This window comes from Mustelus asterias, chromosome 2 (assembly GCF_964213995.1).
Source record: "Mustelus asterias chromosome 2, sMusAst1.hap1.1, whole genome shotgun sequence".
Taxonomy (NCBI): domain Eukaryota; kingdom Metazoa; phylum Chordata; class Chondrichthyes; order Carcharhiniformes; family Triakidae; genus Mustelus; species Mustelus asterias.
Window position 1 is genome coordinate 72,673,340 of NC_135802.1, and position 26,626 is coordinate 72,699,965.

Here is a 26,626-nt window from a genome sequence, read left to right on the forward strand (position 1 = left end):
TTCCAGACACTCACCACCCTCCGTGTGAAAACATTGCCCCTCTGGACACTTTTGTATCTCTCCCCTCTCACCTTAAACCTATGCCCTCCAGTTTTAGACTCCCCTACCTTTGGAAAAAGATATTGACTGTCTACCTTGTCTATGCCCCACATTATTTCATAGACCTCTATAAGGTCACCCCTCAGCCTCCTATGTTCCAGAGAAAAAAGTCCCAGTCTATTGAGCCTCTCCTTATAACTCAATCCATCAAGTCCCGGTAGCATCCTAGTAAATCTTTTTTGCACTCTTTCTAGTTTAATAATATCCTTTCTATAATAGGGTGACCAGAACTGCACACAGTATTCCAAGTGTGGCCTTACCAACGTCTTGTACAACTTCAACAAGACGTCCCAACTCCTGTATTCAATGTTCTGACCGATGAAACCAAGCATGCTGAATGCCACCTTCACCACTCTGTCCACTTGTGACTCCACTTTCAAAGAGCTATGAACATGTACCCTTAGATCTCTTTGCTCTGTAACTCTCCCCAACGCCCTACCGTTAACTGAGTAAGTTCTGCCCTGGTTCAATCTATCAAAATGCATTACCTTGCATTTGTCTAAATTAAACTCCATCTGCCATTCACCAGCCCACTGGCCCAATTGATCAAGATCCCATTGCAATTGGAGATAACCTTCCTCACTGTTCACCATGCCACCAATCTTGGTATCATCTGCAAACTTACTAACCATGCTCCCTATATTCTCATCCAAATCATTAATATAAATGACAAATAACAGTGGTCCCAGCACTGATCCCTGAGGCACACCGCTAGTCACAGGCCTCCAGTTTGAAAAACAACTCTCTACACCCTCTAATTTTGTATCCATTTAGATACCTCACCCTGGATCCCTTGAAATTTAACTTTATGCAACAACCTACCATGCGGTACCTTGTCAAAGGTTCTTTTCCATAACACCCAATTTTATATCTGGTTTGGCCCTTGAGTGGTCAGGTGGTTTTAATCCATGGCTGTTTTCCTTAAGAGGGAAGTACAGCTTTAATTTTTTTTCTTCTCTCCACTTGGAGAGGCAAGGTTTGATCAGGGATAGTCAGCATGGTTTTGTCAGAGGGAGGTTGTGCCTAACAAATTTGATTGAATTTTTTTAGGAGGTGACCAGGTGTGTAGATGAGGGTAGTGCAGTCGATGTAGTTTATATGGATTGTAGTCGGCGCAGACTCGATGGGCCAAATGGGCACTGTAGGGATTCTATGCAATGCAGACAAACAAGGAGGTCAAATGGTTAGAACATGTGTTACTGGAAGGGGATGCACCCAGATTGCAGATTATGGGGTGGGGGCCTGTTAGTGTGGCACATTAGGGAAGGTTTGCATGAACATTGAACAGGTTGGGGCTGCAGTGGTTTGTGTAGATTACTTTTGTCTATAGTCCTCTTTGGAAACGGGAACAATGTCAAGGCTACTGTTTAAGTTCAGGAGTTGGCAGACAGGAGTCACAGTGCAGGCATTCCTGTTGCGAAATGGAAAGGAGTCACAGATGATGGGGTCCCAGGAGCTGTGTGGACCTCAAAGTCAGAAATGAGGAGGATTGCTAAGGTGTTCCTTCTTAGGGCTCATTCTCACTTGTTGGTGGGTTCCCAAGAGTGCAGGGAGCAATAGACTGCACATGTGGCTGTCTGGGCTCCCTGGCAGCAGCAGCACTTGAGGTTCGTCAACTGTAACGGCTTCCATTCTGCCAGTGTGCAGTTGGTGTGTGATCATCGAAAGCACATCCTCCACGTTTGTGCACCATTCCCTGGGAGTTGTCATGACTCCTACATCCTTAGTCACTCCCAGCTGCCTGAGATCTTCAAGGGGCCAGAAAGTCTGCAGGGATGTTTGCTGGGGGATAATGGCTACCCACTTAAACAGTGGCTGAGTACTCCTGAGCACCGCGATCAGACTAGAGCTGAGGAACGGTACAACACTGCTCGTGCCACCACACACTTCCTCATAGAGCAGACCTTAGGACTTCTGAAGATATGATTCAGATGCCTGGACTGCTCAGGTTGCTCTCTACGAAATGCACCAGAGAGGGTTTGTCACATGATTGCAGTTTGCTGTGCTGTTCAGAACCTGGCTCTACAGTGAGGTGAGGCCCTTCCAGAGGATGAACTGGAGGAGGATGTTATATATTTATATTAATTCTTATTGGCCTACTGAAGCTCTGCTCATGCTTTCACTGGAAGTGATGTTATAAGTCCCTAGTGTGGGAAAGAGACAGAGACGAAGCAGCCTTGTAAGAGAACACACAGCTGTAAATAAAGCTCTGTTGTTTTAAACACTCTGTGCTCCCAAGCATCATTCTCCAGGATACAAGATCAGTGAATAGCCAGCCACCCGGCAAGATCAATTTACCGAGGAAAAAGTAGTGAATAGAAGAGTTAGAGAATAAACTTTTTGCATCTGACGGGCTGGGTGGAGATGAGTAGCGGTACTCTGCAGCAGTTATAGAGCTGGGTGTGTTAAATAAGAGGCGGAAGCTCAGTTTGTTACCTTGTGTGAAAGGAAAATCAAGGTAGCTGCTGGAAATGCGTTGCAATGTGTGGAATTGGAAGCCTCCATTAGTTAGAAAAATGGTGGGTGTTATTGGTGCCATGGGACCCTTTGATGAAAATGTGGATCGATTCGAGCTCTGATACTGAGAGTTTTGACTATTTTGTGCAGGCAAACAAAATAGCTGAAGATAGAAAGGTGCTCAATTTGCTGAACATTATGGGGGGAAAATGTTCAATCTCTTCCGTAGTTTAGTGCAACTGGAGGATCCCGGCCTGACTCCTGCAGGAGAAGGGGCACCTGGAGGGAGGGCCAAATGCCTACTCCCCATGTAGCCAATATCCCAATGGTGCTCACCAGAGTGTGTGACCATGGAGTGCAGGACAGAGCGCAAATCCAGAAGGATCTGCTGGATCAGGGTCTTCTAATGGTGGTCAACACCTTTCAATGGTGGCCTCGAGGCGCACGCATGTCAGAGCCACGACATCAGACAGAACGCATCGGGACACCTCCATCCTGCGCTCTACTCTGATGAGTGACTGGTGAATCTCTGCCCAATGTTCCACTGCCTCCCTTTGCATCTCCACCAGTGAGCTGGAAGCCACTTCCAGAGGCTCATCATCTGACTGGGACTGAGCAGGAGGGGGCTGGTCTCCAGCAGCCCTCTGAGTGCCGGAGACCTGGGCTGTCCCTGCCTCTGACTGCAGAGGGTACATATCTGTGAGGTGTTCTCTAGAAAGTGACTCCGAGTCTAACCTTGAGCTACTAATGACCCACCAAGGTTTGTCTGTCACTCAATGTTGGTGGAGGATGTGGGTGAGTGCTGTGACGGTTCTTCTTGAATCCCCTCTTCTCCAGACATGTTCCGAAGGCTTAGAGAGATAAGTGGTTGGCTAGTGGTTCCATTGTTGGTACCCGAAGAATACAGAAGGACAGTTTTAGTGGACAGGCTGAAGCTGATTCAGAGTTCCTTGCACTCAATGTGAAAGGAGATGTCCCAGAGCTGTGTTGAGAAGTTCTGAACTCTTGCACAGCGAGCAATTACTCATAAAAGTTGATTCTTAATGGATTACTTGGTGTCATATTTCTGCAAATTGTGATCTTTCCTGATGAAGATGAATGTGTTCATAGTAACTCCTTGATTCTCTGACAGTAACCATAGTGATGAGGATGACCTGCCTCCTGCCTTAGCCGCAGCCACTCGAAGCAGTCCTCCCCCAGCCAGTAAACAGCCCGATCCGGATGTTCAGTTACAGTTCCCCACCTGCATCAAGGTACAGGCTTTGTTTTAAGAACGCAATTGCATCAAAATAATCTACTGCTAAAGTAATAAAATGCAATTGTTAAATATATGTTAAACTATTGCTGTCGTGTTAACTGGAATGTAATGATAGCTGCCATATTTTGAATGCAACCTTGGCTGAAGTATCTAACATCGATAAGAAAGAACATGCTTTATTTGGCATCATTTACATCTTAAGGATGCCTCGAAGGGCTAATGAATTATTTTGAAGCATAGTTACTGTTATTATGTAAGGAAAGTAGACAAACAATTTGTGCACAGCAAGATCATCATCAACAATGAACCAAATGATTAGTTAAGCTACAAAAGCAAAATATTGGAGATGCTGAATATCTGAAATAAAAACAAAAAATGTTAGAACTAGTCAGCAGCTCAGGTACCAAGTGTGGAGAGAAATAGAGTTAAGGTTTCAGTTTGAGGGCCTTTCATCTGATTTAACGATTTTAATTAAGGGATATGGGGTTAGAACGTGAGGTGAACTTGAGGTAGAAGAGCAGCAATGATCATATTGAACGGTGGGTGAGGTGTGAGGGAGAAAATGCCCCTATTTCCTATGTACAGTACATAAAAATTACTACCTACTGTTCTCTTGGCCCATGTGCATGAATCAAATCAACTTTCCTGAATACACTGATGCACACTGGACTCCGACTTCATGAATGTCAGCTGTCCTCTGGCAATTTGCTGAAGTGGCCATTTTTCATGTATGGTCTTAAAGTGAACATCAGTTTGATAGGAAGCATTGCAGCCACGATATTCAACGCCTATCCTGGGATCCATCATCGTTCTTTTTCCAAGCCTAATTTTTTTTCATTCAGTTTCTCCAGCATCATTGTGTAATGTGCAAAGCCAGCAACAAGCAAGTCATTACACCGCTTCTTTCAACATCTAGAATCATAGCTTCCGACAGTGCAGAAGGAGGCCGTTCGGCCCATCGAGTCTGCACCGACCACAAACCCACCCAGGCCCTATCCCCATAACCCCATTCATTTACCCTAGTAGTTCCCCTGACACAGGGGAAATTTAGCATGGCCAATCCATCCAACCTGCACATCTTTGGACTGTGGGAGGAAACCAGAGCACCCGGAAGAAACCCACACAGACGAGAGGAGAACGTGCAAACTCCACACAGACAGTGACCCAATCTGGGAATCCCTGGCGCTGTGAGACAGCAGTGCTGCCCCGGGTCCCTGGCGCTGTGAGACAGCAGTGCTGCCCCGGGTCCCTGGCGCTGTGAGACAGCAGTGCTGCCCCGGGTCCCTGGCGCTGTGAGACAGCAGTGCTGCCCCGGGTCCCTGGCGCTGTGAGACAGCAGTGCTGCCCCGGGTCCCTGGCGCTGTGAGACAGCAGTGCTGCCCCGGGTCCCTGGCGCTGTGAGACAGCAGTGCTGCCCCGGGTCCCTGGCGCTGTGAGACAGCAGTGCTGCCCCGGGTCCCTGGCGCTGTGAGACAGCAGTGCTGCCCCGGGTCCCTGGCGCTGTGAGACAGCAGTGCTGCCCCGGGTCCCTGGCGCTGTGAGACAGCAGTGCTTGCCACCGTGCCACCCACGTGTCTGGGATTTGTGCTTAAGTTTTTAAGTATTTAAGTTATTAAGTATTTCAAAACTAATTCTGCATTTGTGAACTGCGTGTCTTACTTGGCCGCATCACTTGGTTGTCTGCAATCCATTTTCACACTGCGGGGATTTCTGAACATTTCTTCCATCTGGAACTTTCTTTGATTTTTTTGCCATTAGACGGGGGTAATTAAATGAAATGTAAAGTAGATCCAGATTGTTTGAAACCCTTCCTTTTGTGAATTTGTAACTTCTCTCTGTTTATAGAATAGTTTGGAAGAAGAGCACACAGAGTTAGCTGCTCCTGGAGATCTCCTGATGGACTTCACTGAGGCCACTCCTCTGGTTTGTGTTCAGTGTCTGGCATTTCAAATGATTCTGTTTATTGACTATTATACTGATTCAGTATGTTGCCAGTCAGTATAAATCCTAAAAACAGCTGCTGGCTGCAAGTGCTGATTGCCCTTTGTAGAAATTTGTCTTATTCTGAGTCGTGTCCTCTTTTAAGATTATCCCAGTGTTTCCCACTATTTGTTGAATTTCCTCTTGTGATGGTTCATGCTGAAGTACAGGTTATCAGGGAAGAAGCAATCAAAGCTATGCATTTTTACGCCACTTGGTGGCACAGGTTGAAACCACTTATCTTGTTAGTCCATGCTACCTTTCCTCTATTTTTACAGTTTGTCACTAACATCAGAGGTGGTATTGGTCAAAAACTAAAAATATAAATGCGTAATCAGCAAGTTGTTAAAATGCACCATGATTCTTTATATTCTTTTCCTTTTGATACCTTACCTCCGTTTTTAACCTTGCGCTAAGTACTTGGAAGGAAACCATTAATTGTTTGGCAAAAAAGTTCAAATGTACAGCATGGATCATGATGAGGCAGGTGGAGGAATAAATAGGACACCAAGGATCTGATCAGAGTGGTTAGTGAGCAACACAGATGTGGGGCAGAAATTTCCATTCTGGAGACCATGTATGGTGGTGGGCAAGATGGTCGTTGTTATTCCCACTGGGCAGTAGGGCAGGTGAACACACGCTTTTGAGCTCATTAATTATGTATCCGCAAGGAACGCGGCAAATTTCGTGGGAGGGCAGTCAGGAAGTCACCACCCTGCCATTACCTGATGAGGTCCAAGGTGCTGGCACCATAATTACATGACACCCAGACAGACATTCACTCACTGCAGGCCAGGAGCTCCACAGTACTCCAGAGCCCTCGCGGCCACACCTCATACTGGGGAAGCTGGCAGGTGAGAGCAGCCACATTCCAGGACGTAAGAGGGTGCCTTTCTTATCTCCAGGTAAGAGCACTGCCAGCTATACACCCATGGTCAGGCCATTGGACTAGCCCATGTTTGCCAGCCTCTTGCTGCTCATAGCCCTGTGCCAAAGGGGACAGATTATCCTTCTCCTCACCTGGATGAGAGCCATTACTAAGGCCAGGTTGCCTAGAGTCTGCATCATTGGTAAAGCACATCCTGGAGGACTGGAGACCAGTCTTCCTTCCGTTCAGACATTGCTGGAGACATTGCTCTTTCACCAGGATGATGAAAGCCATGTGCAAGAAGCCATACATGGATACCTTTCTACTTGCACTCACTTCCCTCAAAACTCTATAGAGAAACCATTGCCTTGGCAGCATAGAATGACAAATAGCATGACCTCTCGTCAGTGATGAGCACTCACCTCGAGGATGACAGTTTGAATCCACAAGTTGTGCCCCTTAGAGGCGTCTACCTCCCTCCATCCCTGCCTGTGACTGTAGCCATGGCAAATGGTTTCAGCGTCGCAGGAGTGTACCGGCAGGCAGGAAGGTGGTTTGAAGTGTGTCTACTTCAATGCCAGGAGCATCCGGAATAAGGTGGGTGAACTTGCAGCATGGGTTGGTACCTGGGACTTCGATGTTGTGGCCATCTCGGAGACATGGATAGAGCAGGGACAGGAATGGTTGTTGCAGGTTCTGGGGTTTAGATGTTTCAGTAAGAACAGGGAAGGTGGTAAAAGAGGTGGAGGTGTGGCATTGTTAGTCAAGGACAGTATTACGGTGGCAGAAAGGACGTTTGATGAGGACTCGTCTACTGAGGAGTATGGGCTGAGGTTAGAAACAGGAAAGTAGAGGTCACTCTGTTGGGAGTTTTCTATAGGCCTCCGAAAAGTTCCAGAGATGTAGAGGAAAGGATTGCAAAGATGATTTTGGATAGGAGCGAAAGTAACAGGGTAGTTGTTATGGGGGACTTTAACTTTGCAAATATTGACTGGAAAAGCTATAGTTCAAGTACTTTAGATGGGTCAGTTTTTGTCCAATGTGTGCAGGAGGGTTTCCTGACACAGTATGTAGATAGGCCAACAAGAGGCGAGGCCACATTGGATTTGGTACTGGGTAATGAACCAGACCAGGTGTTAGATTTGGAGGTAAGGGAGCACTTTGGTGATAGTGATCACAATTCGGTTACATTTACTTTAGCGATGGAAAGGAATAGGTATATACCGAAGGGCAAGAGTTATAGCTGGGGGAAAGGAAATTATGATGCAATTAGGAGAGATTTAGGATGCATAAGTTGGGGAAGGAAACTGCAGGGGATGGGCACAATTGAAATGTGGAGCTTGTTCAAGGACCAGCTACTGGGTGTCCTTGATAAGTATGTACCTGTCAGGCAGGGAGGAAATGGTCAAGTGAGGGAACCGTGGTTTACTAAAGAAGTTGAATGTCTTGTGAAGAAGAAGAAGGAGACTTATGTAAAGATGAGCCGTGAAGGCTCAGTTAGGGCGCTTGAGAGTTACAAGTTAGCCAGGAAGGACCTAAAGAGAGAGTTAAGAAGAGCCAGGAGGGGACATGAGAAGTCTTTGGCAGGTAGGATCAAGGAAAACCCTAAAGGTATGTCAGGAGTAAAACAATGACTAGGGTAAGATTAGAGCCAGTCAAGGACAGTAGTGGGAAGTTGTGTGTGGAGCCTGAAGAGATAGGAGAGGCGCTAAATGAATATTTTTTGTCAGTATTCACGCAGAAAAAAGACAATGTTGTTGAGGAGAATACTGAGATACAGGCCATTGGACTAGACGGGATTGAGGTTAATAAGGAGGAGATGTTAGCAATTCTGGAAAGTGTGAAAATAGATGAGTTCCCTGGGCCGGATGGGATTTATCCCAGGATTCTCTGGGAGGCTAGGGAGGAGATTGCAGAACCTTTGGCTTTGATCTTTATGTCGTAATTGTCTACAGGAATAGTCATGATGTGGAGATGCCGGCGTTGGACTGGGGTAAACACAGTAAGAAGTTGAACAACACCAGGTTAAAGTCCAACAGGTTTATTTGGTAGCAAAAGCCACACAAGCTTTCGGAGCTCCAAGCCCCTTCTTCACCTGAAGAAGGGGCTTGGAGCTCCGAAAGCTTGTGTGGCTTTTGCTACCAAATAAACCTGTTGGACTTTAACCTGGTGTTGTTAAGCTTCTTACAGGAATAGTGCCAGAAGACTGGAGGATAGCAAATGTTGTCCCCTTGTTCAAGAAGGGAAGTAGAGACAACCCTGATAATTATAGACCAGTGAGCCTTACTTCTGTTGTGGGCAAAGTTTGGAAAGGATTATAAGAGATAGGATTTATAATCAGCTAGAAAGGAATAATTTGATTATGGATAGTCAACACGGTTTTGTGAAGGATAGGTCATGCCTCACAAACATTGAGTTCTTTGAGATGGTGACCAAAGAGGTGGATGAGGGTAAAGCAGTTGATATGGTATATATGGATTTCAGTAAAGCGTTTGATAAGGTTCCCCACGGTAAGCTATTGCAGAAGATACGGAGGCATGGGATTGAGGGTGATTTAGCGGTTTGGATCAGGAATTGGCCAGCTGTAAGAAGACAGAGGGTGGTGGTTGATGGGAAATGTTCATCCTGGAGTTCAATTACTAGTGGTGTACCGCAAGGATCTGTTTTGGGGCCACTGCCGTTTGTAATTTTTATAAATGACCTGGATGAGGTAGTAGAAGGATGGGTTAGTAAATTTGCAGATGACACTAAAGTCAGTGGAGTTGTGGACAGTGCGGAAGGCTGTTGCAGGTTACAGAGGGACATAGATAAGCTGCAGAGCTGGGCTGAGAGATGGCAAATGGAGTTCAATGCGGAAAAGTGTGAGGTGATTCACTTTGGAAGGAGTAACAGGATTACAGAGTACTGGGCTAATGGTAAGATACTTGGTAGTGTGGATGAACAGAGAGATCTCGGTGTCCATGTGCATAGATCCCTGAAAGTTGTGATGCACAATCAATCAAGCAAAGACTTGTTTGTATGCAAGAACAAATAGGATTTTATTCGCAAAAGATTTGGAGCACACCCATGCTGATGAACTGGTCCGGCAACTGAGGCAGGGGGGTTGGGAGCAGTCACCTTTATACCTGGACCGGGGGGGGAGGAGTCTCAGGCAGGGGCATGCCCAAGCATGTCACATACACACAGGCAATAAGCTTAACAGTGGTTTACCACAAGTTGGCACCCAGGTTGATAGGGTTGTTAAGAAGGTGGACGGAGTGTTAGCTTTTATTGGTAGAGGGATTGAGTTTCGGGGCTGGGAGGTCATGTTGCAGCTGTACAAAACTCTGGAGTATTGCGTACAGTTCTGGTCACCGCATTATAGGAAGGATGTGGAAGCATTGGAAAGGGTGCAGAGGAGATTTACTAGGATGTTGCCTGGTATGGTGGGAAGGTTTTATGAGGAAAGGCTGAGGGACTTGAGGTTGTTTTCGTTAGAGAGGTTAAGAGGTGACCTAATAGAGTTTCAAGATGATCAGAGGATTAGATAGGGTGGATAGTGAGAGCCTTTTTCCTCGGATGGTGATAGCTAGCACAATAAATGGCAGAGTCATCAGGAGTATAGAAACACAGAGAACAAAGAACAATACAGCACAGGAACAGGCCCTTCGGCCCTCCAAGCCCACGCCGCTCCCCGGTCCAGGATTGAATCCAGGATCCCCGCCCAATTTTCCAGCCTATCTACATACCAATATCCTATCCACCGAGCTGTCCCTCACAGCTACGATGCTTTGTTCATCACAACCTATTAACTCACCCCCACCCCCCCATTCCAGACCATGTGATCTCCAGGGAGAGGCGAGGGACCTAGGTGTGCAAGTCCACAAATCCTTGAAGGTGGCAACACAGGTGGAGAAGGTGGTGAAGAAGGCATATGATATGCTTGCCTTTATAGGACGGGGTATAGAGTATAAAAGCTGGAGTCTGATGATGCAGCTGTATAGAACGCTGGTTAGGCCACATTTGGAGTACTGCGTCCAGTTCTGGTCGCCGCACTACCAGAAGGATGTGGAGGCATTGGAGAGAGTGCAGAGAAGGTTTACCAGGATGTTGCCTGGTATGGAGGGTCTTAGCTATGAGGAGAGATTGGGTAGACTGGGGTTGTTCTCCTTGGAAAGACGGAGAATGAGGGGAGATCTAATAGAGGTATACAAGATTATGAAGGGTATAGATAGGGTGAACAGTGGGAAGCTTTTTCCCAGGTCGGAAGTGACGATCACGAGGGGTCACGGGCTCAAGCTGAGAGGGGCGAAGTATAACTCAGACATCAGAGGGACGTTTTTTACACAGAGGGTGGTGGGGGCCTGGAATGCGCTGCCAAGTAGGGTGGTGGAGGCAGGCACACTGACATCGTTTAAGACTTACCTGGATAGTCACATGAGCAGCCTGGGAATGGAGGGATACAAACGATTGGTCTAGTTGGACCAAGGAGCGGCACAGGCTTGGAGGGCCGAAGGGCCTGTTTCCTGTACTATTCTTTGTTCTTTGTTTGTTCTTTGAGGGGGCATAGCTTTAAATTGAGGGGTGATAGATATAGGACAGATGTCAGAGGTAGGTTCTTCACTCAGAGTAGTAAAGGCGTGGAATGCCCTGCGTGCAACAGTAGTGGACTCATCAACATTAAGGGCATTTCAATGGTCATTGGATAAACATATGGATGATATTGGAATAGTGTAGATTAGAGGGGCTTTAGATTGGTTTCACTGGTCGGCCCAGCATCGAGGGCCGAAGGGCCTGTACTGCGCTGTAATGTTCTATGTTCTAATGGTACAATGAATGGCAGTTCCACACCTTAATTTTCTGAGTCAGGAACAAACCTGCTGCAATGTGGGATTCACCATAGAGAGGAGAACACAATTGGGTGTCTTTGACATCAAGTTGCCTCATAATTATTGCGTTGTCCCTTCAGTCGGCCATTTGTGCTGACGTTGTACTCCACCCACCTGGAAAAACCCTCTTCCCACCTTAAGGGATCTCATGGACTAACTGTGTGGTCACAGTCAGTTTGGAAAAATGGTGCACATCACCTTTCAAACTCGCTTCACCAACTTCTACCCTCCCCCTGTCACTCACCAATTTCCCTCCATCACCCAGACCCACCCAATATCATCATTCCTTTTTCCTTTATCACTCTTGAATCTCCCCGTTACCCTGGACCGTATCGCCATCCACTTCACATGCCCTTGCTCCTCTCAGTGCTGACACCTGTAACCGAACCCATGCCCATCCTGATTCTGCCCACTATCTGAGCCACCTGTCCAGTTATCCTCTGTGACCCACCCAATGAGACCTTCATCTACCAGACTCTAACCTAGGGCCTGCCACCGTACCACATCCCACTCCCCTCTCTGTATTGTTTCTCTTCTCGCCAGTACCCTGACCTAATCCCCAAGGCCCTACCACCGGCACCACTGACCTCGCCTACTAACAGACTCCACCCTCTCCCCCTTTCCCAGACACTAGCTCTCTGCCTTTCCTTCCTAAGCCTGTCTCCTCTGTCCAGCCTTCACTCCATCCATCTACTTTACCAAACCCCCTTCCACCTTCACCTGCCTCCCTTGTCCTGCCCTGGCCCCGTGTTTGCTAAAGACGCTCAAATGAAATTACATGAGGTCCCTCAGAGGAGAAAGCAACATCTACAGACATCAGAGTTGTGGAAAAGGCAAAGCATGCCAGGTGCACGCCACTTAAATACAGCCATAAAGCTGAACCTTCTCAATCAGGTTTGTCCAATCTTTTCACGTGGGGGGGGGGGGGGGGGGCGGTGCCAGATTTCAATCGTCTCACACTTGATGTTCAGCGGGGGTGCAATGAGCAAATTTCTGATAAAGTTTGACACAACATGAAGCATGATTTTTCTTAAAAAGCTGATGTATTAAAAGAAACAATTTGCATGAGAACCCCTGGGGCACGTGCCCCCATCCTCTCAATCTTCCCTTTGCTCTCTCTCTCTGACTTACACACAAGACACAGAGAACCCTCTTTCACACACACAGACACACACCCTTCACCACCAACACCCCTCCTCCCCCCCCCCCCCCCCCCCCCCCCGTCCACACACACACACATGGACGGAAGCTTCCAGTCATTCACGCCGGTGGGATTTTCTGGTCCCGCTGCAGTGAACTGAGATTTGGCTGAGCACCGAATTCTCCATCCTCACTTGCAGTGGTAGATGGGTGTGAATGGCCAATAAAATCACACCCACACACTCTCACCAGACACAAACACTCACTCCCACAAACAGACTCTGTCTCTCATACCCCTGAGCTATGAATTCTTTCATTCTCACCATGCACCCCCATCACTCTGCTCTCATTATCACATCCAGCCTCTTCTGACCCCGGAGTGAGTCTCTCCCTCCCCACCCGGCCCGGAGCGAGTCACTCCCTCCCTGGCCTGGAGTGAGTCTCTCCCTCCTTTAAAGTTTTAAGTTTAGTTATTCGTGTCACAAGTAGGCTTACATTAACACTGCAATTAAGTTACTGTGAAAATCCCCAAGTCGCCACACTTCGGCGCCTGTTTGGGTACACTGAGGAGGAATTTAGCCTGGCCAATGCACCTAACCAGAACGCTTTTCGGACAGTGGGAGGAAACAGGAGCACCCGGAGAAACCCACGCAGACAAGGGGAGAATGTGCAGACTCCGCACAGACAGTGACCCAAGCCAATAATTGAAACCCAGGTCCCTGGTACTCTGAGGCAGCATTGCCAACCACCGTGCCAATGGAGCAGGTTCTTCAAGAATTTTCCACTTCATTTACCAGCATTTTGTAAACTACCTCCAGGGGCCATACTGGGGGGCTTCTGATGCTTGTTCTAGATTCTCACTGACAAGAAACTTAATTTGGAGGATGACATTAATTCCAGTAAGATTGCCTTTTAATGAGCATGCATAAGATGCTAATTCAATGCAAATGAAGTTCCTGACATTGTTCTTCAGGAAGTTCAACCCACCTTTAAACCACATTGATGCCTATCTTTGTTTGGAAGGAATGGCATAACACAGGAACTTTGTTTTTTGTAAGGTCTTGGATACCTGTTTTACAATCTCACAATCTGGAATTCACTGCTTGAAAGAGTGCTGGAAGTAGATTCAAGAGGGGATTGGATAAATACTTGAAAAGAAACTTCACCACCAACTAGCTAACTCGTACTTTATTCCCCTCGAGAGACCAGACAAAACCTTTGGAGTTTTAAATCAGCCTTTATTCAAGCCATAACAGGAAGTCTGCCTCCATAAAGTGGAATACAGACTTCCTGAGTGATACATTGTAACTATAGAACCATAGAAAATTACAGCTCAGAAACAGGCCTTTTGGCCCTTCTTGTCTGTGCCAAACCATTTTATGCCTAGTCCCACTGACCTGCACTTGGACCATATCCCTCCACACCCCTCTCATCCATGAACCCGTCCAAGTTTTTCTTAAATGTTAAAAGTAACCCCGCATTTACCACTTTATCCGGCAGCTCATTCCACACTTCCACCACTCTCTGCGTGAAGAAGCTCCCTCTAATATTCCCTTTAAACTTTTCTCCTTTCACCCTTAACCCATGCCCTCTGGTTTTTTTCTCCCCTAGCCTCAGTGGAAAAAGCCTGCTTGCATTCACTCTATCTATACCCATCAAAATCTTATACACCTCTATCAAATCTCCCCTCAATCTTCTACGCTCCAGGGAATAAAGTCCCAACCTATTCAATCTCTCTCTGTAACTCAGCTTCTCAAGTCCCGGCAACATCCTTGTGAACCTTCTCTGCACACTTTCAATCTTATTTACATCCTTCCTGTAACTAGGTGACCAAAACTGTACACAATACTCCAAATTCGGCCTCACCAATGCCTTATATAACCTTACCATAACACTCCAACTTTTATACTCGATACTCCGATTTATAAAGGCCAATGTACCAAAGGCACTCTTTACGACCCTATCCACTTTTAGGGAATTCTGTACCTGTAGTCCCAGATCCCTCTGTTCAACTGCACTCTTCAGAGTCCTACCATTTACCCTGTATGTTCTTCTTTGGTTTGTCCTTCCAAAGTGCAATATCTCACACTTGTCCACGTTAAACTCCATTTGCCATTTTTCAGCCCATTTTTCTAGTTGGTCCAAATCCCTCTGCAAGCTTTGAAAACCTTCCTCACTGTCCACTACACCTCCAATCTTTGTATCATCAGCAAACTTGCTGATCCAATTTACCACATTATCATCCAGATCATTGATATAGATGACAAACAACAATGGACCCAACACCGATCCCTGCGGCACACCACTAGTCACAGGCCTCCACTCAGAGAAGCAATCCTCCACAACCACTCTCTGGCTTCTTCCATTGAGCCAGTGTCTAATCCAATTTACTACCTCCCCATGTATACCTAGCGACTGAACCTTCCTAACTAACCTCCCATGAGGGACCTTGTCAAAGGCCTTGCTGAAATCCAGGTAGACAACATCCACCGCCTTCCCTTCATCCACTTTCCTGGTAACCTCCTCGAAAAACTCTAATAGATTGGTCAAACATGACCTACCACGCACAAAGCCATGTTGACTCTCCCTAATAAGTCCCTGTCTATCCAAATATTTGTAGATCCTATCCCTTATCACACCTTTGCTTATCTTACAAGTAATTTGCATATACCAGCCACAAGTGTACATTTGTTCTGAAGTAGTTGACGTCCAATTACAGCTAATAGTTCTAATTACTTCATTTATATAAGGTAAATATAGTTAACCAGTTATAGCCTCTAAATGTTTGTCTAATTATAATATTCAATTACTAATGAAGCAAGCCAACATGACTATACCATCCAAACATCCACACTTGCAGACCTTGGCTGTTATGGCTATTGTCCTTCTGGTTATTAAAGTTCCCATTCTCTTGTCCCTTTATCATCTTGTTTATGTAACCCATCTGTAACTGGAAACTTCACAGAAACAACTTCACAGCAACTTCCTGGGCAATTTTGCAGTACTCAATTCACAGGGAAACTCCACTGCATTCGATTATTTTAACCCCTTCAAGTATATGCAAATTACTTGTAAGATAAGCAAAGGTATAATTACAGTTGCAATGTAGCACTCAGGAAGTCTGTATGCCGCTTTATGGAGGCAGACTTCCCTGCTATGGCTTGGGGCTAATTGGATAGCCAGCAGAGGCACGATTAGCCAAATGCTCTCCTTCTGTACTGTAAAATTCTGTGATCAGTACAGAGCCTCTTCTGATAATTACCCAGATATTGAGTTGCAAGTCTAGTTTGCTGGTTTGTTAAATACTAGTCCAGTGGGAGGGAAGGAGGGATCTGAGGTGAATGTTGCAGTGCCCACTAAACCAAGAACAGCATTAATGGTACTTGTGGGTACAAGATAAATTATCCATCCCTATCTGTAAGGAAGCAACGATGGAGTAGAGGGGAATAAAATACAATAAATAAACTATAGAATATCTATATTAAAGAAATCTCCATTTAGCTCATTATTTCTCAGCAGCTCAATTGTAAGAACCTTTTAAAAACATTTACAGGATGTGGGCATCACTGGCTAGCCAGCATTTATTGCCCATCTCAAACTGCCCTTGAGTAGGTGGTGGTGAGCTGCCTTCTTGAATCGCTGCATTCCCTGTGCTGTAGATACACCCACAGTCCTGTTAGTGAGGGAGTTCCAGGACCTTTACTCAGCAGCAGTGAAGGAACGGCAATTTCCATTCCATTTCCAAGTCGGGATGGTATGTGGCTTGCAGGGGATCTTCCAAGAGGTGGTGTTCCAATGCATCTGTGGCCCTTGCCCTTCTAGATGGTCTTCGCCGTGGATTTGGAAGGTGCTGCTAAGGAACCTTGGTGAGTTCCTGCAGTGCACCATGTAGAGAGCTGGCACTGTGCATCAGTGGCGGAGGGAGCCAATGTTTATGGATAGGTTACCAATCAAGCAGGCTGCTTTATCCTGGACGGTGTCAATCTTATTGAGTGTTGTTGGAGCTACTCTCATCCAGGCAAATGCAAAATTAATAAAAGGATTTGTGTGGAATTTACTTCTGGCAATACTGATGTTTTTAGTTCATTATTCTAATGCTATTTTGTCTGTAACTGCAGCAATAACATTATTTGTTTTGATGTTTTTGAGTTTTCTCTAATTTTGCAGATAAAGACAGTACCAGCCCATCCTTTTTCACCTCTGTCGCAATTTCCAGTAAGTACCTTGCAATCAAAATTTTTTGCAGACTTGGTAAGTTTTTTTAACCAAAGTCAGCACATATTGTGTTGAATATTTTGCTGGGATATATTTGTAATGTATTCCATCATTTTGCATCATAACTTCTGCTAGTGCATGCATCCAGGTGTTATCCAATAAATCATGAAAAAGTTTAATAACTTGGATACTTCCAAGCAATGTAACTCATACAATCTAAATGATGGACCCCTTATGCTGCGACTCCCATGAGCTCCCCCCCCCCCCCCATTCTATATTCCTCAGCCAGGGAAACAACCTCGTATACTTCAATGAGATCACCTCTCACTGTCAGGTCATGTTGTCAGCAGATAACTATTACCACCAATAGCCAACCTTTTGTGGTGGTTGAAGTAAAGGTCTCACAGAAGACTGCCACGGAATGAAGGATTTGTGATTGCTGCCGGGATACATGGGTAGTCTAATATGCCTTGCTCTTGACATTGAACACTACTGGGACAGTGAGGAGAGACCAGGTATTAATCTGCATGATATGTTGCCTATGGTCACAAACCAGCTCCATGTTGAGGGAATAGAATTCCTCCTGGTTCAGGTACATACCTAAGTTGACATGAGGCACACTCAAAGCGTGTACATGCCATCAGTGCAACCCTGCAACATGGGGATACTTAATTTCTTGCAAACCCTCATGTTCGCTCCACCTACTGTTCTCTGACAAGAGGTGAAATAGTCTTTGCATAGAAAGCTGCAGTCACCTTTATGCAGCAGTGCACTGCAAAGTGAGAGATGTTGCTTAGGTCTCCGACAGCAGAGTGGATCTTGACAGATACAAACAATACAGTCCTTGCCCTGCTGTGAGGTTAGAGTTGTGGCTGCAGCAGGCAGCAGGTTTCAGTTTTAACCTCATTGCTGAAGTATAAAATATTGTCTCTGATACAAATTGGAACAATTCTGCCCTTCCTCCTTCATCTTCCAATAACTTGTTCTGCTTTGCATGGCCTCTTATTATTCTTTTTGCGCTGAATGCCAAGAGAAAAGCATACCAGTCCATCCATATCAGGGAGCAACTGTTCAGCAAGAAGCCTTTAAATCAGCAAAAAAATAGTAGCACATGGCATACCACTCCCTGTGCACTGCTGAAACTTTAATCAACTGTCAAAAGCACAGAAAACTCATAGAATTGCAGCAAGAGCAAGAAGAAATAAAATCCAGCAGTGTACCTGTAGGTAGTTGATGATGCAGTTGAAAAGTTTATTTATTAGTCACAAGTAGGCTTACATTAACACTGCAATGAAGTTACTGTGAAAATCCCGCAGTCGCCACACTCCAGCATCTGTTCAGGTGTACTGAGGGAGAATTTAGCATGACCAATGTCTAACCAGCATGTCTTTTGGACTGTGGGAGGAAACTGGAACACCTGGAGGAAACCCACGCAGACATGGGGAAAACGTGCAGACTCCACACAGACAGTGTCCAAGCTGGGAATTGAACCCAGGTCCCTGGCGCTATGAGGCAGCAGTGCTAGCCACTGTGACACCATGCGCCCCAAAAGTTTCTAGGGTGTGCTTCATGCTGCTTAACATTATGTTCAGCTGTGTGATGTTAACTGGGGGAGTAGACTGGAGTGCAAAGTTCCAAAATGGCAACGCTGGCGTCAAATCAGAGTTGCACAATGGTTCACACTATGATATGCCTGCTACTCATATTGTCAGCAGTCTTTAATTGTATTAACATGAATCCTTTTACAAATATAGTGTACATTAAAGTTGCCATCAGATACCTCAAGTGCACACTGCTGGAGTAGTCTGACCTTGGTATTCTGATGCAGATAAAAACTGGAGAGAAGATTAATGTATGACCTATTGGTGTCATGCATCAAGAACATTATCTGCAGGATGTCTCTTGCTCAGAAAATGTTTTGTCTCTTTCATCATCTGCTGTATCTGTTTCCTTAATTGACAAAGCTTTACGTACAACTTGATACATACTTCTTCAATTCATGTCAATAAGAGGAAAGTGCTTTTCTTAACAATATCACATTGAACTGAATTTTAACATTGTTCTAATTGGGCTTCAATTTTGCATCTGGAAAAAAACACGTAGGGAGTGATCTTACCAGAATTTGTCAGAGCATTGGTTCCGGCAAGAAAAACGGCCAGACAAATAGGCCGTTTTTCTCTCCAGATCTTACCACACTTTGTCCCAAAAAAAAGGTGTGTGTGTTTCACGCCGTCATGTAGAGGAATGGGGCCAAAATACGCTGGCAAAGCCTAGCTGCACTGAAAACAGAGCGCCATGTTTAAAGGGTGCCCTGATCAGACCAAAAAATAACCTCCCCCACCACAGAGGTCTCAGGGGCTCCCCCATCCCACTTCCGTGATCAGAGCTGGCATTCACCTCCACCACCCTCCGTCCATGATCAGAGCCAGCATCTATCCCCAACAAATACTCAATGCTGGCACCACCCACCCCATTCCCTTGCCCCCGAACCTGGCCAGCATCCCCAGTTCCCACCTCCACTCTGCCCACCACCACAAATAAATGAATCTCCCCTCCCCCATGAGGTTCCCACTAGGGTCTGCCCCTGTCACAGGTTGGCATGGTAGCAACCTGTGCCATAGGGCAGTGTCAGTGCACTGCCTTGCCATGTTCCTCTCCCCTCAGGGCTATACTCAGGTTTATGCCCCGTGGGGGAATTCCCCTGACCAGTTCATATCTGGAGGACCCTGTTGTAAACTGCGCTGGCATCACATTGAAATTATGGTAAGGGCTCAATATATGATGACGGGGTGGGGGTTGTTCAATTAGATGCAAATATATTCAAATGTATTGGCGTGAACCTGATTACGTCGTCCGGGTGATCTAAAATCTCACTCTTGCAGGTAAAATTTACGGTTTCTGGGTTTGGCCGGATCTTGAGCCCCCACCAGCATTCCCATAGATAGCGAGAGTGAGCTTAATATCCTGCCCACTATCTAAGATCTCAGTCCTTGCGGCAAAACACCTGAGCATGCTAAATTATTTTCATTATACTAAACAAGCTCAAAGGGATAGAATTTAATTCTTACAGCTACATTCAACACACATCCAAAATCAATGTTTTATCAGCACTTGGTCTAAAGTGGTGCCCTGCAATATTCTCCTGTGTATGCAGTTACAGCTCAATTTCCTTTAGAACTCTGTCACTGGAGGAATGTTTGCCTGATGATGGAATTGCCGTGAGGCCTCATTGACGGGGAAAATGTGGGCAATGGCAGTGAATATCTGGAAAACATCCTCTTGGTTTACACCAAGCTTTTCCTGTGGCTGCTGCTCACTATTTTCTGGACCCAAAGGGGGTCCATGACTTGCAGTTTACAAATCACTACACTGGGCTGATGCTCGGATGGGAAACTATAACTATGAGGACATACTTGAAACGTAGGAATTTGAGCAATGAAGACTAATAGCGATTTTAAAATTCTAAAGAGTTTTGATGGACTAAGTCTAGTTCCTTTGATTAAGGAAGTTGATGATGCATCTGCTTATCTTCATTGCTCCATCATAGATCTTTCAGAACCAAATGGCTATTTTCCACCGGAGGGATCTGGCGTAATGAATAATGGAGTTTCCACTGTAATATTTGTTAACGATGATTAGTTACATTGTCATTTCTCACAGTTGTTGTTGTTATTTCCAGGTTGAATTAACTGAAAGCCTATTGCAATGTTATGACTTTCCACCGTCTCCAGGAAAATCCTCATCAGTAACACCTTTTCATGTGGTTAGATCTCCAAACGATCCATCAAAATCTTCATCAGTGACATTTGTACATGCAGCTAGGCCTGTGACCAACCCAGGAAAATCATCAGTAACAACTGTGCATGCCATCAGGCATTTGACTGATCCGGGAAAATGTTCAGTAACAACTGTGCATGCAGTCAGGCCTCTAACCGAGCCAGGAAAACCTTCATCAGTATTGCCTTTGCATGCTCATAGACCACGGACTGACCAAGAAGCATCATCATCAATAATGCCTTTGCATGCAGTCAGATATCCAAGTGATCCAGGAAAATCATCAATAACACCCTTGCATGCGGTTAGACATCCAACTGATCCAGGCGTTTCTTCATCAGTGATGCCTTTGCATGCAATTAGGTATCTAAGTGATCCACTCCCACCAATTCAACATACTCCAACTCCAACAGACAGGTAAGAGAGCATAATGATTATTTAATGGGCTATTGTAACATCTTATATCAAAATAGATTTCCAATATTCTTTACATTTAATCCCAGAATTAAATATTTTGTGATTCCAACTAAATTATCGTACCCCACATCATATACAGACAAATTCTCCTTACAGAAGTCTAATGGGAAAGCATTTGGAAACGTACACTGTACAGCTGAAGGGTAAAATAACCATGTTAGGTTTTCAAAATATAACTAAGCAGATTACAACTGAAATGAAGTCAAAAATACAAACTATGTCACAGCTATGTATACACCTCAGACATACAAATGGCTTGAGAAGAACAAGAAACACAGAGTTAAGAATTACAAAGCATAATGAGAAGAATAGCAGTTAATATTAATATATGCTAAGGCTTCTTAGGTCATTGGCATACATAACAGAATAGAGCACAGAAGATCCCAATTTAAAATGCAACAGCAATACACCAATAAATGATTAAGCAACAAATGCATTTAATATCATTTTGATGCGGATAAATAAATTGTGCAACTTTGTGCTTCAGGGGTCTCTAGAATTATGCTACCGTTAGTGCTCCAGTGCTGTACACTAGTAAAAATAAATAATTTCCCTGTTAACTCCATATTAATTAAAAGGAATTGCATACAATTGTAGCATATGCAATCTTCAGTACACTGTTGAAAAACTTTTGAGTTCTGCCTACCTCAACTCTTACAGTTCAAGTGCCAAGAAAAATGGTCCATCTTAGTGTCCATATCTCTGAGGAGTTTAACTAACTTTTTTGTGCTTTGTTATCATCACGTCCAGTTGACAGGTCAAACAATTATGCAATAAAACGAGAGCATTCTGGAAATACTCAGCAGGTCTGACAGCATCTGGGAGAGAAAAACAGTAAATGGTTCAGATAGATGATCTCTTATCAGGACTTATGGTCTGAATTTGATTAGCCATTTTACAACTTCCAAGTTCAACATGGAATTAAAGAATTTCAGATCATAGCCACTTCTCGCAGTTTTTGAGGTGGGTGGCAGCTGTTGGTGCTGTCATGTTTTTCCAACCTATCTTTCCTCTTCTCCCTTCTCATGCCTCCGACTTTTTCCAGTTTTGACCTGTAATGCTCACACTGTGGCCGAAATCTTCCACCGAGAGTGAATGGGGTTTTGGTTGGAACGCTATATTTTCTATTCTTGCTCGCAACATGTCCCACCACAGACAAAATCGGAGAATCCTGCCCTCTTTCTCATTCCTCAGATGTTGCCAGACCTACTGGGCATTTCCAACATTTTCTGTTTTTATTATAGATTTCCTGTATCTGCAGTAGTTTGCTTTTACTAATCTTCATGCAAGTTTGCATTAAACCCACTCAGGTATATATGTTCACAATGCACATTCATTAATGATTTGGACGAAGGAATTGAATGCAATATCTCCAAATTTGCAGATGACATTAAGCTGAGTGGCAGAGTGTGCTGAGAGGAGGATGCTAAAAGGCTGCAGAGTGACTTGGATAGGCTGACTGAGTGGGTAAATACTTAGCAAATGCAAAGTAATGTGGATAAATGTGAGGTTATCCACTTTGGTGGCAAAAGCAGGAAGGAAGATTATTATCTGTATGGTGGCAGTTTAGGAAAAGGGGAAGTGCAATGTGACCTGGGTGTCATGGTGGAAACGTCACTGAAGGTTGGCATGCAGGTACAGCAGGTGGTGAAGAAAGCTAATGGCATGCTGGCCTTTATAGCAAGAGGATTTGATTTATAGGAGTAAGAATCTTTTACTGCAGTTATACAGGGCCTTGGTGAGGCCACACCTTGAGTATTGTGTGCAGTTTTGGTCTCCTAGTCTGAGGAAGGACACTCTTGCTGTTGAAGGAGTCCAACGAAGGTTCACCAGACTGATTCCCGGAATGGCAGGACTGACATATGAAGAGAGACTGGATCAACTGGGCTTTATTCACTGGAATTTAGAAGAATGAGAGGGGATCTTATAGAAACATATAAAATCCTGATGGGACTAGACAGGCTAGATGTGGGAAGAATATTCCCAATGTTGAGGAAGTCCAGGACTAGGGGTCACAGTCTAAGAATAAGGTGTAAGCCATTCAGGACTGAGATGAGGAAGAAATTCTTCACTTTGAGAGTTGTGAACCTGTGGAATTCTCTATCACAGAAAGCTGCTGGGGCCAGTTCGTTAGATATGTTCAAGAGGGGGCAGGACATGGCCCTTAGGCGAAAGGGATCAAGGGATATGGAGAGAAAGCAGAAGTGGGATACTGAAAGTGCAAGATTAGCTATGATTGTATTGAATGATGGGGCAGGCTTGAACGGCCAAATGGCCTTTTTTTTTCTCTCTCTTTCGTTTCTTAGCAGGGATGTCAGTGCAGGCAGTGCAATGTTCCTCCTGTTGGATGTTTGAGGTGAGGGACATCAGTGTCCCGGCTGAGTACAGGGTGCAGGAAGTGCACCCAATTCCAACTCCTTGAAGACCGTGTTAGGGATCTGGAGCTGGAACTGGATGAACTCAGGATCATTTGGGAGGCCAAGGCAGCTATAGATAGAAGCTACAGGGAGGTAGCTACTCCTAGAAATTATGATACGTGGGTGACGGTAAGAAGCAGTCAGAGTAGCGATCCCCTGGATCCCCTGTTCCTCTGTATAACAAGTATTCCGTTTTGGATACTGTTGGGGGGGGGGGGGGTGACACGACTTAACAGGGGTAAGCCATGGGGTACAGGTCTCTGGCACAGAGTCTGTCCTTGTTGCTGAGAAGGGAAGGGGGGAGAGGAGTAGAGCATTAGTCATTGGGGACTCCATAGTTAGGGGGACAGATAGGAGATTCTTCGGGAACGAGAGAGACTCGCGGCTGGTTTGTTGCCTCCCAGGTGCCAGAGTCCGTGATGTCTCGGATCGTGTTTTCGGGATCCTTAAGGGGGAGGGGGACCAGCCCCAAGTCGTGGTCCGCATAGGCACCCAAGACATAGGTAGGAAAAGGGATGGGGACGTAAGGCAGAAATTCAGGGAGTTAGGTTGGAAGCTTAGGGCTAGAACAAACAGAGTTGTTATCTCTGGTTTGTTACCCCTGCCACGTGATAGTGAGGAGAGGAATAGGGAGAGAGAGCAGTTGAACACGTGGCTACAGGGATGGTGCAGGAGGGAGGGATTCAGATACCTGGATAATTGGGGCTCATTCTGGGATAGGTGGGACCTCTACAAACGGGATGGTCTACACCTGAACCAGAGGGGTACCAATATCCTGGGGTGGGAAATTTGCTAATGCTCTTCGGGAGGGTTTAAACTAATTCAGTAGGGGGTTGGGAACCTGAATTGTAGATCCAGTGTACAGGAGGTTGAGAGTAGTGAGGTCATGGATAAGGTTTCAGAGTCGCAGGAGTGTACTGGCAGGCAGGAAGGTGGTTTGAAGTGTGTCTACTTCAATGCCAAGAGCATCCAGAATAAGGTGGGTGAACTTGCAGCATGGGTTGGTACCTGGGACTTCGATGTTGTGGCCATCTCGGAGACATGGATAGAGCAGGGACAGGAATGGTTGTTGCAGGTTCCGGGATTTAGATGTTTCAGTAAGAGCAGGGAAGGTGGTAAAAGAGGTGGAGGTGTGGCATTGTTAGTCAAGAAGTCACCGTATTGCGGTGGCAGAAAGGACGTTTGATGAGGACGCGTCTACTGAGGTAGTATGGGCTGAGGTTAGAAACAGGAAAGGAGAAGTCACCCTGTTTGGAATTTTCTACAGGCCTCCAAAAAGTTCCAGAGATGTAGAGGAAAGGATTGCAAAGATGGTTCTGGATAGGAGCGAAAGTAACAGGGTAGTTGTTATGGGGGACTTTAACTTTGCAAATATTGACTGGAAAAGCTATAGTTCGAGTACTTTAGATGGGTCAGTTTTTGTCCAATGTGTGCAGGAGGGTTTCCTGACACAGTATGTAGATAGGCCAACAAGAGGCGAGGCCACATTGGATTTGGTACTGGGTAATGAACCAGACCAGGTGTTAGATTTGGAGGTAAGGGAGCACTTTAGTGATAGTGATCACAATTCGGTTACATTTACTTTAGCGATGGAAAGGAATAGGTATATACAGAAGGGCAAGAGTTATAGCTGGGGGAAAGGAAATTATGATGTGATTAGGCGAGATTTAGGATGCATAGGTTGGGGAAGGAAACTGCAGGGGATGGGCACAATTGAAATGTGGAGCTTGTTCAAGGAACAGCTACTGGGTGTCCTTGATAAGTATGTACCTGTCAGGCAGGGAGGAAGTGGTTGAGTGTGGGAACTGTGGTTTACTAAAGAAGTTGAATCTCTTGTGAAGAGGAAGAAGGAGACTTATGTAAAGATGAGACGTGAAGGCTCAGTTAGGGTGGTTGAGAGTTACAAGTTAGCCAGGAAGGACCTAAAGAGAGAGTTGAGAAGAGCCAGGAGGGGACATGAGAAGTTTTTGGCAGGTAGGATCAAGGAAAACCCTAAAGCTTTCTATAGATATGTCAGGAATAAAAGAATGACTAGGGTAAGATTAGGGACAATCAAGGACAGTAGTGGGAAGTTGTGCGTGGAGCCTGAAGAGATAGGAGAGGTGTTAAATGAATATTTTTTGTCAGTATTCACGCAGGAAAAAGACAATGATATCGAGGAGAATACTGAGATACAGGCCATTGGACTAGATGGGACTGAGGTTAATAAGGAGGAGGTGTTAGCAATTCTGGAAAGTGTGAAAATAGATAAGTCCCCTGGGCCGGATGGGATTTATCCCAGGATTCTCTGGGAGGCTAGAGAGGAGATTGCAGAACCTTTGGCTTTGATCTTTATGTCGTCATTGTCTACAGGAATAATGCCAGAAGACTGGAGGATAGCAAATGTTGTCCCGTTGTTCAAGAAGGGGAGTAGAGACAACCCTGGTAATTATAGACCAGTGAGCCTTACTTCTGTTGTGGGCAAAGTTTTGGAAAGGATTATAAGAGATAGGATTTATAATCATCTAGAAAGGAATAATTTGATTAGGGATAGTCATCACGGTTTTGTGAAGGGTAGGTCGTGCCTCACAAACCTTATTGAGTTCTTTGAGAAGGTGACCAAAGAGGTGGATGAGGGTAAAGCAGTTGATGTGGTGTATATGGATTTCAGTAAAGCGTTTGATAAGGTTCCCCACGGTAAGCTATTGCAGAAGATACGGAGGCATGGGATTGAGGGTGATTTAGCGGTTTGGATCAGGAATTGGCCAGCTGTAAGAAGGCAGAGGGTGGTGGTTGATGGGAACTGTTCATCCTGGAGTTCAGTTACTAGTGGTGTACCGCAAGGATCTGTTTTGGGGCCACTGCTGTTTGTCATTTTTATAAATGACCTGGATGAGGACGTAGAAGGATGGGTTAGCAAATTTGCAGATGACACTAAAGTCGGTGGAGTTGTGGACAGTGCGGAAGGTTGTTGCAGGTTACAGAGGGACATAGATAAGCTGCAGTGCTGGGCTGAGAGGTGGCAAATGGAGTTCAATGCAGAAAAGTGTGAGGTGATTCACTTTGGAAGGAGTAACAGGATTACAGAGTACTG

The 26,626-nt window shown here is 45.4% G+C and overlaps 1 protein-coding gene across 1 annotated transcript in view; it reads left to right on the forward strand.

Annotated features, from left to right (window-relative positions):
- Positions 1 to 26,626, forward strand: part of LOC144508802 (uncharacterized) — a 61,942-nt gene that overhangs the window by 27,181 nt on the left and 8,135 nt on the right. The window contains exons 5-8 of the mRNA XM_078237071.1: positions 3,689 to 3,809; positions 5,660 to 5,737; positions 16,838 to 16,885; positions 20,565 to 21,076. Coding sequence (XP_078093197.1) covers positions 3,689 to 3,809; positions 5,660 to 5,737; positions 16,838 to 16,885; positions 20,565 to 21,076 — 759 coding nt within the window. The remainder of the gene's footprint in view (positions 1 to 3,688; positions 3,810 to 5,659; positions 5,738 to 16,837; positions 16,886 to 20,564; positions 21,077 to 26,626) is intronic.